The sequence below is a fragment of the Ascaphus truei genome, chromosome 3, assembly GCF_040206685.1.
Source record: "Ascaphus truei isolate aAscTru1 chromosome 3, aAscTru1.hap1, whole genome shotgun sequence".
Lineage (NCBI taxonomy): Eukaryota > Metazoa > Chordata > Amphibia > Anura > Ascaphidae > Ascaphus > Ascaphus truei.
In genome coordinates this window covers 347,013,957-347,035,571 of record NC_134485.1, presented here as the reverse complement: position 1 = coordinate 347,035,571, position 21,615 = coordinate 347,013,957, and the positions used below count along the sequence as shown (strand labels likewise).

At 43.9% G+C, this 21,615-nt stretch overlaps 1 protein-coding gene across 5 annotated transcripts in view; it reads right to left on the bottom strand.

Moving 5' to 3' along the window:
• MAP3K12 (mitogen-activated protein kinase kinase kinase 12) overlaps positions 1-21,615 on the bottom strand; it is a 108,417-nt gene that overhangs the window by 37,142 nt on the left and 49,660 nt on the right. The window contains exons 1-4 of one of the 5 annotated variants that reach the window (XM_075591797.1): positions 5,292-6,320; positions 4,746-5,249; positions 1,162-1,647; positions 571-754 (exon numbers count right to left, since the gene is read on the bottom strand). In XM_075591797.1, the coding sequence (XP_075447912.1) occupies positions 571-754; positions 1,162-1,573 (596 nt within the window). In that variant the 5' untranslated portion in view covers positions 1,574-1,647; positions 4,746-5,249; positions 5,292-6,320. Of the gene's footprint in view, positions 1-570; positions 755-1,161; positions 1,648-4,745; positions 6,329-6,840; positions 6,992-21,615 lie in introns of those variants that run through there. The other 4 variants (XM_075591798.1, XM_075591799.1, XM_075591795.1 and 1 more) reach the window with 4 other exon arrangements.

Here is a 21,615-nt window from a genome sequence, read left to right as displayed (position 1 = left end):
AATGGGGAGGGGAGGCAGAGAGGATGAGGGAGAGAGAATGGGTAGGAGGGAGAGAGATGGGGGTGGGAGAGAGAATGGGGGGGGAAGGGGAGAGGGACAGAATTGGGATGAATTAGAGAGAATGGGAGGGGGTGGGAGAGAATGTGAGCATACATTTTTTTTAAATCTAAAAGTTAATTGTGGAGGAGATTGGTGGTGGGGTGGGGGGGGTGGTGTGGAGGGGGAGGCACGCAAGGCTGAAGGTTCGCCTAGGGTGCCAAATACCCTTGCACTGGCCATGGCCTCAGGGTGGTGTTGCTATATTTTGGTGCCTTGGTGTTATGGTGCTGTGTCAATAGAGGGATGTTCTGTCTAGAAAAAGCTTATTACTCAGGTGTTGTGACTAAGAGAGGAGGGGCTTAGTACTCTGGTGTTATGTCTGAGAGGATGGACAAGTTTAGGTCTCTGGTGTTATGTGTAAGAGGAGGGGCTCAGCACGGTGATGATGTGTCTGTGGGAATAGAAGTTGTGTCTGGGGGTGCAGTGAATTGTGGGGTTGTGTCTGGTGACTGAGTTCCAGTCATTGCTCACTTGAAGGTGATGATATTGGGGTGCTTGAGTTTCCGAAGATGTTTGATATCCGTCTCTTTAAACTCTCGCACTTTCTTCACTGCCACTTCCTCCCCATGAAACTTCCCTAGGAAGACAGCCCCCTGTGCTCCACTTCCCACCCACTGCAGATCCTGGATCTCCTCGAATGGAACCTCCCAGGAGTCTTTAAGGTGAGAAAAGAAAGAGAGAGACAAAACAGGGAACAGAGATAGAGATATTATCACTTAACGTTCATCCTTCACATTTTTCTCTTGTCCTACCTGCTCCTCTCCTCCTCCTGTCCCCCTTCTTCCTCATTGCTCTTCCTTTCACCACTGTTTTGAACCTCATCCATCATTTTTCTATTTCCCTTCCACTAACCACCCATCTCATTTAAACTGTTTTCCCCCTTTTTCATTATATACACCTCTCTGCTTCCCATTGGTCATCTTATCTGTATTTCTCCCCATCCTTGTCTCTCCCTTCTTTGTTTTCGTTCATTCTTCCTGCTCCCCTGTCCCCTCCCTTTGCCCTCTCTCCACCTCTCCCCGTGTTATTATCCCCCCACCCCCCATTCTCCCTGTCACTTACCCTCTTGATGCTTGTGTTCAGTGGAATAGGTTTTCCCAATCATTGCCCAGACGGGTCTCAGACACCCAAAGAGCCCCCCCAGGAATCCAGCTCCTGCCTGGCACTGCACGCGCCCCTCCCCTAGTGCCCGGCATGGCCGGTCTTCTCCAGGCCCCCCTGCTGCACCACCACCTCTGTCCTCTGGTTCTTGTGGGTCTTGGGGCACACTGTAGGTGAGGGGGGATGAGTCCTCGCTGGGAGGTGCCCCTCCCTCAGGGCGCACCATGTCACGCAGCACACACTGTGTGGGGGTCAGCTCCTGTTCTGGGGTGCAGCCAGGAGGGGTATCAGGGTCCAGTCGTCGGATCGGTCCATCGGATAGCAGGCTGGCGAAAGAGGGGGAGGGCGTGCGGGTGTCATGCAGACATGCCATCGTAGCTTGTGTGGTGGAAAGTGTGCTCAGAGCACCCCTAGCAGGCAATTATGCTTAATCTCCCCACGTCAATCCTGTGGAGAACAGACACAGAGCAATCAGTATCAATAATGTGTATCTTTTATTAATATCATGATTATAGTGTCACACTATAGGCTGTAATGCATCTAGTGCAACAAAATGGGCCCAATCAATGCATGTCCCTAAGAGCTTACAATTTAATGTGTGTTACAGCTTCCAACAGCAGAGGGCAATGCCTGCATCATAAAGCTAATCCTTGTAATGTTATTACTAATCATTTATTAATACTATTATTATTATTATTATTATTATTATTATTATTGCAATTAAGTCATGTTTAAGTCCTCAGTTTCGATGTCTTGGCATTGAGGAAGTGGATCTGTGTCAGGGCACCTCCAGCCAGAGAGAGAGGGAAGGGGGAGGGAAGGGGAGGTGCAGTGTGTCCTTGTCCAGGGTGCTGAAATTCCCAGCACAGAATAAACATGCACACAGGGACCACATCCTACCCGGACCGAAGGGGAAACGTCATGTGAGGATGATAGAGGATAGAGGATGATAGAGAGGCAGATAGAGCAATGGAAATTAATTGACACAGAGAGGAGAGAGACAGAAACAACGTGCATTTTACACGGAGTGTGAGAGTGGCATTCCTTACAAGTCCGCCTTTTAACCGGCAGCGGGGTAAATAATAAACGTGTTCAGCCAAACACTTACCCTGATATGCCTGTCTACTTGGCACTATCGGAGTCCTAATAACCTGGGAGGAAATCATTGCCAGCTAAATAAGGGTGAGGGAGGAGGTTTACAGAGCCGGTTGCAGGGTAAATAGACACTCCCTTCCTAAGATAAACCATGGATCTATGTATGAAAGCAAAACTGGAATACTTTGGGGGAAAAAAGTTTTTTTTTTTGGGGGGGGGGGGGCGGGATTTGCCTCAGAATTATTCTACATTTATCTTAATACATATACTCCATGCGTGGATTATTGTACACAAGACATAGTCACGGGTGCACAGCTGCAGAAACAAACATTTACATGTGTATACATGGGCATGTGCATACCCACTATTACACAATCACCACAAATACACATAAATAGGCGCATACTTAAGCACATACTGGTCTATTTTCTAAAGTCTCCCGGCTACAAAGGCAGGGAAAACCCAGTGCAAAAAACAAAGCCATATTCATCAAAGGAATCACATTGAAAGCCAGGGGAGTTTTTCCTTAGATAAATCTAGTGCAGTTCTTTGCGCAGACACTGCCCCAGTTTGGCAGCCGGGAGAATTTAGTAAATAACCCCCATATATAGTAACATACCTGCACTCACATTCCACACTGCAGCACACATTACTGTACTGTATATGTAGACACAGTAAACGCACCGAATTGAACACGTTCCCTCACAAACATCCATGCATGTTTTACATACAAATACACATTTACCAACTGGACACCAGCATATGAGAGAGAGAGAGAGAGAGAGAGAGAAAGAGAAAGAGAAAGAGAAAGAGAAAGAGAGAGAGAGAGAGAGAGAGAGAGAGAGAGAGAGAGAGAGAGAGAGAGAGAGAGAGAGAGAGAGAGAGAGAGAGAGAGAGAGAGAGAGAGAGAGAGAGAGAGAGAGAGAGAGAGAGAGAGAGAGAGAGAGAGAGAGATATTACCCTGACAAATACATGTTTTACATGTATATTTGACTCGCAAATGTGTTTTTAGGACATTTAACTACCATGCAAGCATATGCTTCACATGTACATTACACGCACATGTGAATATATGTAATACAGTTATGCACATAAATGCATACATTATACAGAGATATGATATCAGCCATTTTATATACACGTGGTTTAAGTACCTTTCCATTTTACAAAGGCATATTATGACTCACACAGGTTTATGTTCATGGGCAAGTCTCCATTCAGAAATCTTCGCACACAGATTCATGCTACACAAAACACACACAGCTTTGTATTCACGTTTGTATCTCACACACACACACACACACACACACACACACACACACACACACACACTTTTACCCGCCAATTAAGCTTTTTCAATAGGTACATTTTCCCACAATCAACTGAATATATTTTATATACAAAGAGACACGCCATGATAATTACACACGTTGTGCTCTGTCACAGATACATTTTCAAGCCACGATTAGACATGCTTAACAAACACAGGGCACAAATCACTGATGCCTTAAACTCCTCACATGTTATGTCTTTATTGTAAGGCACTTCATGTAGACAAATACATATAAATGAAATCACTTATACGGTGTTCTTCAAGCAGACTGTATATCTCTAAATATGAACACACTATATACACTATATATATATATATATATATATATACACACACACACACACACACACACACACACACACACACACACACACACACACACACACACACACACACACACACATATATATAAACAAAACGTGGATATATATATAATGTGTTATGTAGACATACACAACATGAATAGAGAATTAGGCACTGCCATTTCTATACACAGGCACAAATTATCGTATTATGCCAGTGTTACAAGCACATAAACATGCAAACAGTTTGCGTTACCAGCTGTGTACTGATATACAAAGCCACACACTCCCAGTCCTAGTACTGCCTGCACTCTATGTATATTAAATCAGTGCGCACAACATCCTGCACACTGACAGTACTGTATGTATCTTATTACAGCTCTCACATCCTAGACATACACACATAAACACAGTACCCTGTACACTGCCATATCATATGCATATTACAGGAGTGCATTTCACCCTTTACACGGCTTGCACTATATACATATGAACAATGTACACTGTACACTGCCTGCACTATATACATATAAACAATGTACACTGTCTGCACTATACACATATAAACACTGCACGTTGTACACTGTATGCATCCTAGACACACACACACACACACACACACACACACACACACACACACACACACACACACACACACACACACACACACACACACACACACACACACACACACACACACACACACACTGCACCCTGTACACTGCCTGCAATATATACATATACATACTACATACACCCTGTACACTGCCGGCAGCATTATATACACATAAATCCCGCCGCCACTATGTACCTACCAATACAATGCAGTGTATGCCTGTGCTTCTCTCCTCCTGTCAGTCGGTGTCCCCGTGCAGAGGATGCTTCATTCCCCCCAATACCCTCACCAGCTGGTTGCGGACACGGACTCAATTTCCTTCCCCCCACCTTCAATCCGCTTCCCAGCTGCCGCTTCGCCTGCCAAAGCACCGACCTGCAGCCTCCCTCTCCCCTCTCTGTGCTGTCTAACCTCCTCTGTATCCCTCTCTCCTTCTCCTCTGTGCTGTCTAACCTCCTCTGTATCCCTCTCTCCTTCTCCTCTGTGCTGTCTAACCTCCTCTGTATCCCTCTCTCCTTCTCCTCTGTGCTGTCTAACCTCCTCTGTATCCCTCTCTCCTTCTCCTCTGTGCTGTCTAACCTTCTGTGTATCCCTCTCCTTCTCCTCTGTGCTGTCTAACCTCCTCTGTATCCCTCTCTCCTTCTCCTCTGTGCTGTCTAACCTTCTCTGTATCCCTCTCTCCTTCTCCTCTGTACTGTCTAACCTTCTCTGTATCCCTGTCTCCTTCTCCTCTGTACTGTCTAACCTTCTCTGTATCCCTCTCTCCCCCTTCTATGTGCTGTCTAATCTAACCTTTTCTGTATCCCTCTCTCCTCCTCTGTGCTGTCTAACCTTCTCTGTATCCCTCTCTCCCCCTTCTATGTGCTGTCTAATCTAACCTTTTCTGTATCCCTCTCTCCTCCTCTGTGCTGTCTAACCTTCTCTGTGTCCCTCTCTCCTCCTCTGTGCTGTCTATCCTTCTCACTACCCTCTTTCCTTCTCCGTGCTGTCTATCCTTCTCCGTGCTGTCTATCCTTCCCTGTACCTACCTCCCATCCCTCTCTGTGCTGTCTATCCTTCTCTGTATCCCTCTCTCCTCCTTTTCTGTATCCCTCTCTCCTCCTTCTCTGTATCCCTCTCTCCTTCTTCTCTGTGCTGTCTATCCTTCCCTGTACCTACCTCCCATCCCTCTGTGCTGTCTATCTTACTCTCTTCTCTCTCTGTGCTGTCTCCTCTGTCCTCCCGTCTCCTCACTCTCCTACCCTCGTTCTGTTTTATTGTATCAATCAGTGGCCCCCCTTCGCTATCCCAGACAACCAATCAACAGCTGAGGGGGTGTAAGTGCTGGTCCCTGGCTGTTATCAGGAAGTCATATCGCTGGTAAAGGTGAAGTGGAGCTCAGCATATCTGGCTGCACCCCTCTGACATCATCACACAGCACCAAAGTGGAGGGGGGTGGGGAGAATGGGGGGTGAAAGGGATTATATAGGTATGGAAAAGAAGGAGTGGAAGCCATAAAGAAAAGATGAGGGGAAACAGGAGGAAAAGGAAGAGTATAGGGAAGGAGAGAAAGAAGTGAGAATAAATGAGGAGAAATAAGGAAGGAAAGGAGTGAGAACAGAACTGCTGAAAAGGAGATAAGAGCCAGGTTCAGGAGGTAGATGGGAAATGGGACAGAAGGGAGGAACACATGCAGATAAAGAACACAATGAGCTAGGAGGACAAATGAGTGGAAGAGAGATTTGGACAAAGGAGAAGTGGTAGATAGGGGAAGAAGGACAAAAAGAACAAAAACACATTGTGCGGTATGTAGCACAGAGACCCCTGTGGTAAGAGTGTGCAGTACTGTATGAGTAGAGTTGCTTGAGAGGAGTAGATTAAGTAATTCTTGAGTGCCAAGTGAATGTGTAATTTTTGAGTAGGGATGTGTGAGAAGTGAGGATGAGTAATGTGAGAGTGGTGTGTTGAGTGTAAGTGAAGTAATGATGAACATGTGTGTGAGTAGTTGCAGTGAAGTGGTGTGAATGCTGTGAGTTTTCATTTAGCGGTGAGTAATGTATGTGACATGAGTGGAATGCAGTAACTGAGACATGTGTATGAGGAGTTAGTGGTGAGCGTGGAGTGGGAAATAGGGCTGAGCTGTGGGTGAGGAATGATAAGTGGGCTGTCTTAAGTGATGTGTGAGCAGTTTGTGAGGATGGATAGGTAAATTAGATATATGTCTGAATTGAGCAGTGATATGTAAATGATGATTCAGTAGTGAGAAAGGTGTATGTGAGTTGTAGGGAGGAGCAGAGGTGTGCAGTAGCGCACACCAATGTGGTCTGACATGGACGAATAGGCAGATCTTGGAGTGCTCTGCAGGAAGATTCTCCTGGGCGTCCGGCGGAACGCAGGGGACACTGCACAGTGGAGCGGCTCAGGGTGTCAGATGCCAGAGAAAAGATCTCCTCGCAGATTCCATTCCTGAATAAAGGAGACACTCTGTACAGTACAAGTGGTTCAGGGTGTCAGAAGCCAAAGAAGATACTGTGTCGCAGGTTTTATACCTGAACCCAGGAAGCCAGATGCCAGAGCAGAGACCTCATCACAGATTTTATCCCTGAACGCAGGAGACAATCTGCACAAGGCGAGTGGCTCAGGACACCAGACACCACCCATAAGAACTCATCTACCCTGATGAAGTAGACTAGTCCTACAAAACGCGTTGGATTTGTATTGGACTTTGTCCCTATAGACTCCCTACACAGTGGTATTGCTACCCGTGCTTGCGGCTTACCTTTGGCTTATTGACAGTTCGTCGGTTGGTCGCTACAAGTGACGCATTCCGGTCACATCACCAGCCGCCGCTTAATGCATTAGGCCGCAGGCATGGTCAGCGCTTAGCCGCTGACCCGCGCTGAGCCGCGCTCACGCTTGTCAGTGAGCCCCTACAGCCGCTATGAGAGCGGCTTTAGCAGGGGCTCGCACGCTTCCACAGGCGTGCGGAGGTGTAGCAGACAAAAAATTGTTCGTTTCAGCGCTGAGGGGAGCGGAGGGCCGGTCCTAATAAGGGCGAACCAGCTCCGTGACGTCACTGGCCCGCCCATAGACACACCCCCGGACGGTGGAAGCCTTAGGCTAAGGCCAGGGCCATGGTCAAAAAGACCGTGCTGAACCGCGCTGAGGGGAAACATTATCCCTATCAGCACGGCTTTAGACTGCGCTTCCGCACGCTTCCGCAGCCGACAGACAAATTTAAGTTTTCCCGCTGAGGGAAGCGCAGGGCCGCTCACGTGACTGCCAAAAGCCAATGGCAGTCCGTGACGTCGGCGCGCTAGCCCCGCCTCCCGCCCCGCCGTGCGAAATGCATTAGAGGACTTGTCAGTACCCCACATTTATGGATTTTATTTAATAATACAATTTTTTCGGTCACCACGTCCAGCTTTGCTTATCTGCAGTGCACTGGCCATTCCGCATCGGGTTGTTTCTCCCGATCTACTACCTCCTGGGAGCGCCCCCTGCAGGACTCATCGTTCAGAAGGCAGACTGCGAGTTGTTTCTATTAGAATATTTCTCAACAATTTTGTGCTGTTATGCATGCTAGTTGATTTATTATTGTGTGCATACCCTTAGGGTCGATGTGGACCAGGCGACGCTGGTAGTCTCACTTTTGCGGGTCGGTCGCGACCGCCTCTAAACTTCCCAGTTAGGGGTTCAGTCACACCATATACTCTGACACTCATGGTCACGTTAATGTATTGCACAGAACCTTGAGATTGGAATAAAGATTCCTGCTTATTCACCACTTATAATTGACTGTTTTATTTATTTATAAAATGTTTTACAAGGAAGTAATACATTGAGAGTTACCTCTCGTTTTCAAGTATGTCCTGGGCATACAGTTATGATGACAAATAAGGGCGTGGAGGAAAGCTGGGGCATTTTTGCCTGGCTCCTAGGTTTTTTTCTATTTTTGTTCACCCCTGGTTTAGCTGTATGTGATGGGTGATATCTGATTGTATGAGAAGTGTAGGTTATGATGTGTATGTTATTAGTGATAACTGATTATATGAGAAATGTAGGTTAGGTGTACAGTATGTTATGGGTGATATCTGATTATATGAGATGCGTAGGTTGGGTGTATGTGATGGGTGATATCTGATTGTATGAGGGGTGTAGGTTATGTGTAAGTGACATATGATTGTAGGAGATGTGCAGGTTATGTGTATGTGATGGGTGATATCTGATTGTATGAGACGTGTAGGTTATATGTATGTGATGAGTGATATCTGATTGTAGGAGATGTGTAGGTTATGTGTATGTGATGGGTGACATATGATTGTTGGAGTTGTGTAGGTTGTGTGTACGTTATGGGTGACATATGATTGTAGGAGATGTGTAGGTTGTGTGCACGTGATGGGTGACATATGATTGTAGGAGATGTGTAGGTTCTGTGTATGTGATGGGTGATATCTGATTGTATGTGATGTGTAGGTTAGGTATATGTGACGGGTGATTTCTTATTATGTTAGATGCGTAGGTTGGGTGTATGTGATAGGTGATACCTGTGGCTAAGCCCCCTGGGTCTTTTAGATCATTCAGAGAGTCTTCCCTATCTTAACAATCCGCAACGTCTGGAGTGTCCTCACAGATGGACACTAGGTCCCGTAGCCCAAATCCAGAGCATCTGTCCGGGGAACCCCTATATGAACAGGACTAGATTCCTTCTAGTGGATGGTCCTATGGTAGATCACTGGTGGGAGGAGGGTCAGTTTTCCCCGGATAACACAGCTGAAGTCACCCGTAAAAGGGTACATAATATTAAGCTGGGGGTCATAACACATAAGGGACCAGCTATACTATATTAGGAGGTGGAGGGTAGAGGACCTCAATTTTGGATTCTGCCAGGCCAAGGTGTGGCCGCAGGTTATTAAAATTCAGCCGAGATGACCGGGCTACAATACTTAGATTCCGTCAGTCTTATGGGTACGAATTCCCCTACGTACCTGAACCAATTATGGAAGAAATTGAGAATAACAGACATGAGTGGCTGGACCATTTGGGGTCTAAAACTACGGTACAAATGCATATAGATGAGTCCCGAATTTGTACCGTCATGCGGGAATGGATAGTGGGACAAAACATCTGTAAGTATAGGGTTAAACTCAGACAGACTCTGGTGCTCCTAAGACACATTTTATATGGGCCAGGGTTTTTTTACGATGGGCAGGTGTATAAGAAACCCGACCCCAAGTTTTACAAATAGGGATCCTATAATCTTTATGTTGAAAGAGTTTTCTGTTATTATCATTGCTGTAATTAGTGGATGACATGGATTCCTAATGTCTGTATACTGTACTCTAGTTAATGTCATACCATCTTACATGTGTAACCTGTTATTGTATTGCACGCTCCAGGTTAATGGATGGTGCTTCAAATTTGGTCCCAGTAAGGACATGGGACTTTCACTTAAGGGTAGAGTGTACCCATGGCTGGTCCAGGGCTATATTTTCTGCTTCCTGTCATGTAAGTTCTAGTAGCTACAGGCAGTGTCAGGCTATCCTGTGGGGTTTACCCCCCTCCCCCCTCATGCTGCCTCTCTGAGTGACAGGGGAGGAGGTGAACAGTGTCTGTGTGTAGCCAATCATGGTGCAGACCTTGTGCCCTCCTGTCTGTGCCTTAGAGAGGAAGTGTCTAAATTATCGTCAGTTGAACTCTCCCCCTCCTGGGGTAGAGGCATGGAGTTCTAGTTCCTCCCAGCTGGGAGTGAGACATGCCCTCAGCCCCTTAGGGGGTTGAGGGGAATAGATCTAATAGACAACAAGGCCTCAATTGAGAGGAGCCAGGTACCTTCCAGAGGATTGTGACTTATCCTGAAAACCCTATGCATTCGCTGTAATAACAACTGTAGTGACTGCCTCAATAAAGGATCCTGTTTTATATACCTCTGCAAGTTACAGTCTATTGGGTAGAGGTATGAGAGAAGACTGTCATGGTGGGGACTGTCTCCAGTACACTTGGAGCCTGCTATGACTTGAGACACTGACACCATGAGAAGAACCTGAAGGATCACCAAAAGCCTGTCCTGTTTCCCATACCATCACGGATGCTCATTTCTCCTGAACCCTCACATTTAACAAGCACCATGACACCTGTAGCTTTAGCAAGATCTCCCAGAGGGGGTTGGGGGGGGGGGGGGGGGAGCAGTGCTGCATATGTGATTAGTGATACCTGTTTTTATGAGATGTGTAAGTTAGATGTATGTAATGAGTGATATCTGATTATATGAGAAATGAAGGTTAGGTGTATTTGATGGGTGATATCTGATTACATGAGAAGTGTAGGTTATGTGTATCTGTTGGGCGATATCTGATTATATGAGATGTGTAGGATAGCTCATAGCTGTGTGTTATTGGTGATATCTGATTATATGAGATGTGTAGGATAGCTCATAGCTGTGTGTTATTGGTGATATCTGATTATATGAGATGTGTAGGATAGCTCATAGCTGTGTGTTATTGGTGATATCTGATTATATGAGATGTGTAGGATAGCTCATAGCTGTGTGTTATTGGTGATATCTGATTATATGAGATGTGTAGGATACCTCATAGCTGTGTGTTATTAGGGATATCTGATTATATGAGATGTGTAGGATAGCTCATAGCTGTGTGTTATTAGTGATATCTGATTATATGACATGTGTAGATAGCTCATAGCTGTGTGTTATTAGTGATATCTGATTATATGAGATGTGTAGGATAGCTCATAGCTGTGTGTTATTAGTGATATCTGATTATATGAGATGTGTAGGATAGCTCATAGCTGTGTGTTATTAGTGATATCTGATTATATGAGATGTGTAGGATAGCTCATAGCTGTGTGTTATTAGTGATATCTGATTATATGAGATGTGTAGGATAGCTCATAGCTGTGTGTTATTAGTGATATCTGATTATATGAGATGTGTAGGATAGCTCATAGCTGTGTGTTATTAGTGATATCTGATTATATGAGATGTGTAGGATAGCTCATAGCTGTGTGTTATTAGTGATATCTGATTATATGAGATGTGTAGGATAGCTCATAGCTGTGTGTTATTAGTGATATCTGATTATATGAGATGTGTAGGATAGCTCATAGCTGTGTGTTATTAGTGATATCTGATTATATGAGATGTGTAGGATAGCTCATAGCTGTGTGTTATTAGTGATATCTGATTATATGAGATGTGTAGGTTATATGTATGTGATAAGTGATACTTGATTGTATGAGATGTGTAGTTTAGCTGTATGTGATAAGTGATACTTGATTGTATGAGATGTGTAGTTTAGCTGTATGTGATAAGTGATATCTGATTATATGAGTAGGTCAGGTGTATGTGACAAGTGATACCTGATTGTATGAGGGGTGTAGGTTATGTGAATGTGATAAGTGATATCTGATTATATGAGGAGTGTAGCTTATGTGTATCTGATAAGTGATATATGATTGTAGGAGATGTGTAGGTTATATGTTGTGTATGTGATAAGTGACATATGATTGTAGGATATGTGTAGGTTATATGTTGTGTATGTGATAGGTGACATATGATTGTAGGAGATGTGCAGGTTTTGTGTATGTGGTGGGTGACATGATTGTATGAGACGTGTAGGTTATGTGTATGTAGCGGGGTGCCCCCTGACTACTATTCTGCTCAATGGGCTGGCAGTAATCCCTGGTATTAACAGGCTTGCCAGTAGTTGGTATGGGGTTTCCCCCCCTCACCTTTGGTACTGCACTTGAGTGACAGCAGGGAGTGGTACATCCTGTTGTAGCTGGGACAATGGGGTACCCGCCTTCTGGCTGTATTTAAGGGCAGGACCGCCCTAAAGTTAGCGCGTTGTTCCTTCCCTCTGAGGAAGGCAGGTCACACAATTGGGACCCTGAGATTGGCGCCTTCCCATGTGCTCTTCCCTGCGGGGGAAAGTGAGTGTTTACCATACCTCTGCTTGGCAGGTGGGGAAGAGCTAGGATGGTTGCGGGTGCCCTTGGCCAGTAGTGGCGGTCCAGGGACCATCATCCAGTGAATACTGACACACTGTATCTGGCAGAAGACTGCTGAGTAACTGTTACTGCAGATTGTAGTAATAAACCCGTTCCTGTTCTGCAATATACCTCCTGCCTGGTGCGTGACCTTACTGGGGGGAGAGGTAATAAGTTCTACCGTGGAAGATCCCCTTCAGTTCCTGGAGTCCACAGCAGATGGAGGCGCTGCACTGCTAAAGAGAAATGTGGGGTATGAACCCCAGAAGCCTGTTCCTGTGTCCCCACTACCATCGGCGGCCGACTCAGCCCTCCTGTTACCAGCAGGTATATGCACCACACACCCTGTAATGGCCCCTATCTGCGATTGGGTGGGGGAAACACTGTAACATGTATGTGATGGGTGACATATGATTATAGGAGATGTGTAGGTTATGTGTAAGTGATGGGTGCATATGATTGTAGGAGATGTGCAGGTTATGTGTAAGTGATGGGTGCATATGATTGTAGGAGATGTGCAGGTTATGTGTATGTGATGGGTGCATATGATTATAGGAGATGTGCAGGTTATGTGTATGTGATGGGTGACATATGATTATAGGAGATGTGCAGGTTATGTGTATGTGATGGGCGACATATGATTGTAGGAGATGTGTAGGTTATGTGTATGTGATGGGTGCATATGATTGTAGGAGATGTGGAGGTTATGTGTATGTGATAAGTGACATATGATTGTAGGAGATGTGTAGGTTATGTGTATGTGATAAGTGACATATGATTGCAGGAGATGTGCAGGTTATGTGTATGTGATAAGAGACATATGATTGTAGGAGATGAGCAGGTTATGTGTAAGTGATGGGTGCATATGATTGCAGGAGATGTGGAGGTTATGTGTATGTGATGGGTGCATATGATTATAGGAGATGTGCAGGTTATGTGTATGTGATGGGTGACATATGATTGTAGGAGATGTGTAGGTTATGTGTATGTGATGGGTGCATATGATTATAGGAGATGTGCAGGTTATGTGTATGTGATGGGTGACATATGATTGTAGCAGATGTGTAGGTTATGTGTATGTGATGGGTGCATATGATTGTGGAGATGTGCAGGTTATGTGTATGTGATGGGTGCATATGATTGCAGGAGATGTGCAGGTTATGTGTAAGTGATGGGTGCATATGAATGTAGGAGATGTGCAGGTTATGTGTAAGTGATGGGTGCATATCATTGTAGGAGATGTGCAGGTTATGTGTATGTGATGGGTGCATATGATTGTAGGAGATGTGCAGGTTATGTGTATGTGATGGGTGCATATGATTGTAGGAGATGTGCAGGATATGTGTATGTGATGGGTGCATATGATTGTAGGAGATGTGCAGGTTATGTGTATGTGATGGGTGCATATGAATGTAGGAGATGTGCAGGTTATGTGTAAGTGATGGGTGCATATCATTGTAGGAGATGTGCAGGTTATGTGTATGTGATGGGTGCATATGATTGTAGGAGATGTGCAGGTTATGTGTATGTGATGGGTGCATATGATTGTAGGAGATGTGCAGGATATGTGTATGTGATGGGTGCATATGATTGTAGGAGATGTGCAGGTTATGTGTATGTGATGGGTGCATATGATTGTAGGAGATGTGTAGGTTATGTGTAAGTGATGGGTGCATATGATTGTAGGAGATGTGCAGGTTATGTGTATGTGATGGGTGCATATGATTGTAGGAGATGTGCAGGATATGTGTATGTGATGGGTGCATATGATTACAGGAGATTTGCAGGTTATGTGTATGTGATGGGTGCATATGATTGTAGGAGATGTGCAGGATATGTGTATGTGATGGGTGCATATGATTACAGGAGATGTGTAGGTTATGTGTATGTGATGGGTGACATATGATTGTAGGAGATGTGGAGGTTATGTGTAAGTGATGGGTGACATATGATTGTAGGAGATGTGGAGGTTATGTGTATGTGATGGGTGACATATGATTGTAGGAGATGTGGAGGTTATGTGTAAGTGATGGGTGCATATGATTGTAGGAGATGTGCAGGTTATGTGTATGTGATGGGTGACATATGATTGTAGGAGATGTGCAGGTTATGTGTATGTGATGGGTGCATATGATTGTAGGAGATGTGCAGGATATGTGTATGTGATGGGTGCATATGATTACAGGAGATTTGCAGGTTATGTGTATGTGATGGGTGCATATGATTGTAGGAGATGTGCAGGTTATGTGTAAGTGATGGGTGCATATGATTGTAGGAGATGTGTAGGTTATGTGTATGTGATGGGTGCATATGATTATAGGAGATGTGCAGGTTATGTGTAAGTGATGGGTGACATATGATTGTAGGAGATGTGCAGGTTATGTGTATGTGATAAGTGACATATGATTGTAGGAGATGTGCAGGATATGTGTATGTGATGGGTGCATATGATTGTAGGAGATGTGCAGGTTATGTGTATGTGATGGGTGCATATGATTGTAGGAGATGTGCAGGTTATGTGTAAGTGATGGGTGCATATGATTGTAGGAGATGTGCAGGTTATGTGTATGTGATGGGTGCATATGATTGTAGGAGATGTGCAGGTTATGTGTATGTGATGGGTGCATATGATTGTAGGAGATGTGCAGGATATGTGTATGTGATGGGTGCATATGATTACAGGAGATTTGCAGGTTATGTGTATGTGATGGGTGCATATGATTGTAGGAGATGTGCAGGTTATGTGTATGTGATGGGTGACATATGATTGTAGGAGATGTGGAGGTTATGTGTAAGTGATGGGTGCATATGATTGTAGGAGATGTGCAGGTTATGTGTATGTGATGGGTGACATATGATTGTAGGAGATGTGCAGGTTATGTGTATGTGATGGGTGACATATGATTGTAGGAGATGTGCAGGTTATGTGTAAGTGATGGGTGCATATGATTGTAGGAGATGTGGAGGTTATGTGTAAGTGATGGGTGCATATGATTGTAGGAGATGTGCAGGTTATGTGTATGTGATGGGTGCATATGATTGTAGGAGATGTGCAGGTTATGTGTATGTGATGGGTGCATATGATTGTAGGAGATGTGCAGGATATGTGTATGTGATGGGTGCATATGATTACAGGAGATTTGCAGGTTATGTGTATGTGATGGGTGCATATGATTGTAGGAGATGTGCAGGTTATGTGTATGTGATGGGTGACATATGATTGTAGGAGATGTGCAGGTTATGTGTATGTGATGGGTGCATATGATTGTAGGAGATGTGCAGGTTATGTGTAAGTGATGGGTGCATATGATTGTAGGAGATGTGGAGGTTATGTGTATGTGATGGGTGCATATGATTGTAGGAGATGTGGAGGTTATGTGTATGTGATGGGTGCATATGATTGTAGGAGATGTGGAGGTTATGTGTATGTGATGGGTGACATGAATGTAGGAGATGTGGAGGTTATGTGTATGTGATGGGTGCATATGATTGTAGGAGATGTGGAGGTTATGTGTATGTGATGGGTGACATGAATGTAGGAGATGTGTAGGTTATGTGTATGTGATGGGTGCATATGATTGTAGGAGATGTGCAGGTTATGTGTAAGTGATGGGTGCATATGATTGTAGGAGATGTGCAGGTTATGTGTATGTGATGGGTGACATATGATTATAGGAGATGTGCAGGTTATGTGTAAGTGATGGGTGCATATGATTGTAGGAGATGTGCAGGTTATGTGTATGTGATGGGTGCATATGATTGTAGGAGATGTGCAGGTTATGTGTATGTGATGGGTGCATATGATTGTAGGAGATGTGCAGGTTATGTGTATGTGATGGGTGCATATGATTGTAGGAGATGTGTAGGTTATGTGTATGTGATGGGTGCATATGATTGTAGGAGATGTGCAGGTTATGTGTATGTGATGGGTGCATATGATTGTAGGAGATGTGGAGGTTATGTGTATGTGATGGGTGCATATGATTGTAGGAGATGTGTAGGTTATGTACATGTGATGGGTGCATATGATTGTAGGAGATGTGCAGGTTATGTGTAAGTGATGGGTGCATATGATTGTAGGAGATGTGCAGGTTATGTGTATGTGATGGGTGCATATGATTGTAGGAGATGTGTAGGTTATGTGTATGTGATGGGTGCATATGATTGTAGGAGATGTGCAGGTTATGTGTATGTGATGGGTGCATATCATTGTAGGAGATGTGTAGGTTATGTGTATGTGATGGGTGCATATGATTGTAGGAGATGTGCAGGTTATGTGTAAGTGATGGGTGCATATGATTGTAGGAGATGTGGAGGTTATGTGTAAGTGATGGGTGCATATGATTGTAGGAGATGTGCAGGTTATGTGTATGTGATGGGTGCATATGATTGTAGGAGATGTGCAGGTTATGTGTATGTGATGGGTGCATATGATTGTAGGAGATGTGTAGGTTATGTGTAAGTGATGGGTGCATATGATTGTAGGAGATGTGTAGGTTATGTGTATGTGATGGGTGCATATGATTGTAGGAGATGTGTAGGTTATGTGTATGTGATGGGTGCATATGATTGAAGGAGATGTGTAGGTTATGTACATGTGATGGGTGCATATGATTGTAGGAGATGTGCAGGTTATGTGTATGTGATGGGTGCATATGATTGTAGGAGATGTGCAGGTTATGTGTATGTGATGGGTGCATATGATTGAAGGAGATGTGTAGGTTATGTACATGTGATGGGTGCATATGATTGTAGGAGATGTGCAGGTTATGTGTATGTGATGGGTGCATATGATTGTAGGAGATGTGCAGGTTATGTGTATGTGATGGGTGCATATGATTGTAGGAGATGTGCAGGTTATGTGTAAGTGATGGGTGCATATGATTGTAGGAGATGTGCAGGTTATGTGTATGTGATGGGTGCATATGATTGTAGGAGATGTGCAGGTTATGTGTAAGTGATGGGTGCATATGATTGTAGGAGATGTGGAGGTTATGTGTAAGTGATGGGTGCATATGATTGTAGGAGATGTGCAGGTTATGTGTATGTGATGGGTGCATATGATTGTAGGAGATGTGCAGGTTATGTGTATGTGATGGGTGCATATGATTGTAGGAGATGTGTAGGTTATGTGTATGTGATGGGTGCATATGATTGTAGGAGATGTGTAGGTTATGTGTAAGTGATGGGTGCATATGATTGTAGGAGATGTGTAGGTTATGTGTATGTGATGGGTGCATATGATTGTAGGAGATGTGTAGGTTATGTGTATGTGATGGGTGCATATGATTGAAGGAGATGTGTAGGTTATGTACATGTGATGGGTGCATATGATTGTAGGAGATGTGCAGGTTATGTGTATGTGATGGGTGCATATGATTGAAGGAGATGTGTAGGTTATGTACATGTGATGGGTGCATATGATTGTAGGAGATGTGCAGGTTATGTGTATGTGATGGGTGCATATGATTGTAGGAGATGTGCAGGTTATGTGTATGTGATGGGTGCATATGATTGTAGGAGATGTGCAGGTTATGTGTAAGTGATGGGTGCATATGATTGTAGGAGATGTGCAGGTTATGTGTATGTGATGGGTGCATATTATTGTAGGAGATGTGCAGGTTATGTGTAAGTGATGGGTGCATATGATTGTAGGAGATGTGTAGGTTATGTGTATGTGATGGGTGCATATGATTGTAGGAGATGTGCAGGTTATGTGTAAGTGATGGGTGCATATGATTGTAGGAGATGTGCAGGTTATGTGTATGTGATGGGTGCATATGATTGTAGGAGATGTGTAGGTTATGTGTATGTGATGGGTGCATATGATTGTAGGAGATGTGTAGGTTATGTGTATGTGATGGGTGCATATGATTGTAGGAGATGTGCAGGTTATGTGTAAGTGATGGGTGCATATGATTGTAGGAGATGTGTAGGTTATGTGTATGTGATGGGTGCATATGATTGTAGGAGATGTGTAGGTTATGTGTATGTGATGGGTGCATATGATTGTAGGAGATGTGCAGGTTATGTGTATGTGATGGGTGCATATGATTGTAGGAGATGTGTAGGCTATGTGTATGTGATGGGTGCATATGATTGTAGGAGATGTGCAGGTTATGTGTAAGTGATGGGTGCATATGATTGTAGGAGATGTGCAGGTTATGTGTATGTGATGGGTGCATATGATTGTAGGAGATGTGGAGGTTATGTGTATGTGATGGGTGACATGAATGTAGGAGATGTGTAGGTTATGTGTAAGTGATGGGTGACATATGATTGTAGGAGATGTGTAGGTTATGTGTAAGTGATGGGTGCATATGATTGTAGGAGATGTGCAGGTTATGTGTATGTGATGGGTGCATATGATTGTAGGAGATGTGTAGGCTATGTGTATGTGATGGGTGCATATGATTGTAGGAGATGTGCAGGTTATGTGTATGTGATGGGTGCATATGATTGTAGGAGATGTGTAGGTTATGTGTAAGTGATGGGTGCATATGATTGTAGGAGATGTGCAGGTTATGTGTATGTGATGGGTGCATATGATTGTAGGAGATGTGGAGGTTATGTGTAAGTGATGGGTGCATATGATTGTAGGAGATGTGCAGGTTATGTGTAAGTGATGGGTGCATATGATTGTAGGAGATGTGCAGGTTATGTGTATGTGATGGGTGCATATGATTGTAGGAGATGTGTAGGTTATGTGTATGTGATGGGTGCATATGATTGTAGGAGATGTGCAGGTTATGTGTATGTGATGGGTGCATATGATTGTAGGAGATGTGCAGGTTATGTGTATGTGATGGGTGCATATGATTGTAGGAGATGTGTAGGTTATGTGTAAGTGATGGGTGCATATGATTGCAGGAGATGTGGAGGTTATGTGTAAGTGATGGGTGCATATGATTGCAGGAGATGTGGAGGTTATGTGTATGTGATAAGTGACATATGATTGCAGGAGATGTGGAGGTTATGTGTAAGTGATGGGTGCATATGATTGCAGGAGATGTGGAGGTTATGTGTATGTGATAAGTGACATATGATTGTAGGAGATGTGGAGGTTATGTGTAAGTGATGGGTGCATATGATTGCAGGAGATGTGGAGGTTATGTGTATGTGATAAGTGACATATGATTGCAGGAGATGTGGAGGTTATGTGTAAGTGATGGGTGCATATGATTGCAGGAGATGTGGAGGTTATGTGTATGTGATAAGTGACATATGATTGTAGGAGATGTGGAGGTTATGTGTAAGTGATGGGTGCATATGATTGTAGGAGATGTGCAGGTTATGTGTATGTGATAAGTGACATATGATTGCAGGAGATGTGGAGGTTATGTGTAAGTGATGGGTGCATATGATTGTAGGAGATGTGTAGGTTATGTGTATGTGATGGGTGCATATGATTGTAGGAGATGTGTATGTGATGGGTGCATATGATTGTAGGAGATGTGCAGGTTATGTGTAAGTGATGGGTGCATATGATTGTAGGAGATGTGCAGGTTATGTGTATGTGATGGGTGCATATGATTGTAGGAGATGTGCAGGTTATGTGTATGTGATGGGTGCATATGATTGTAGGAGATGTGCAGGTTATGTGTAAGTGATGGGTGCATATGATTGTAGGAGATGTGCAGGTTATGTGTATGTGATGGGTGCATATGATTGTAGGAGATGTGCAGGTTATGTGTAAGTGATCGGTGCATATGATTGTAGGAGATGTGTAGGTTATGTGTATGTGATGGGTGCATATGAATGTAGGAGATGTGCAGGTTATGTGTATGTGATGGGTGCATATGATTGTAGGAGATGTGCAGGTTATGTACATGTGATGGGTGACATATGATTGTAGGAGATGTGCAGGTTATGTGTATGTGATGGGTGCATATGATTGTAGGAGATGTGCAGGTTATGTGTATGTGATGGGTGCATATGATTGTAGGAGATGTGCAGGTTATGTGTATGTGATGGGTGCATATGATTGTAGGAGATGTGCAGGTTATGTGTAAGTGATGGGTGACATATGATTGTAGGAGATGTGCAGGTTATGTGTAAGTGATCGGTGCATATGATTGTAGGAGATGTGTAGGTTATGTGTATGTGATGGGTGCATATGAATGTAGGAGATGTGCAGGTTATGTGTAAGTGATGGGTGCATATGATTGTAGGAGATGTGGAGGTTATGTGTAAGTGATGGGTGCATATGATTGTAGGAGATGTGCAGGTTATGTGTATGTGATGGGTGCATATTATTGTAGGAGATGTGCAGGTTATGTGTAAGTGATGGGTGACATATGATTGTAGGAGATGTGCAGGTTATGTGTATGTGATGGGTGCATATGATTGTAGGAGATGTGCAGGTTATGTGTATGTGATGGGTGACATATGATTGTAGGAGATGTGCAGGTTATGTGTAAGTGATGGGTGCATATGATTGTAGGAGATGTGCAGGTTATGTGTATGTGATGGGTGCATATGATTGTAGGAGATGTGCAGGTTATGTGTATGTGATGGGTGCATATGATTGTAGGAGATGTGTAGGTTATGTGTAAGTGATGGGTGCATATGATTGCAGGAGATGTGGAGGTTATGTGTATGTGATGGGTGCATATGATTGTAGGAGATGTGCAGGTTATGTGTATGTGATAAGTGACATATGATTGCAGGAGATGTGGAGGTTATGTGTAAGTGATGGGTGCATATGATTGTAGGAGATGTGTAGGTTATGTGTATGTGATGGGTGCATATGATTGTAGGAGATGTGTATGTGATGGGTGCATATGATTGTAGGAGATGTGGAGGTTATGTGTAAGTGATGGGTGCATATGATTGTAGGAGATGTGCAGGTTATGTGTAAGTGATGGGTGACATATGATTGTAGGAGATGTGCAGGTTATGTGTAAGTGATGGGTGCATATGATTGTAGGAGATGTGCAGGTTATGTGTATGTGATGGGTGCATATGATTGTAGGAGATGTGTAGGTTATGTGTAAGTGATGGGTGCATATGATTGTAGGAGATGTGCAGGTTATGTGTATGTGATGGGTGACATATGATTGCAGGAGATGTGGAGGTTATGT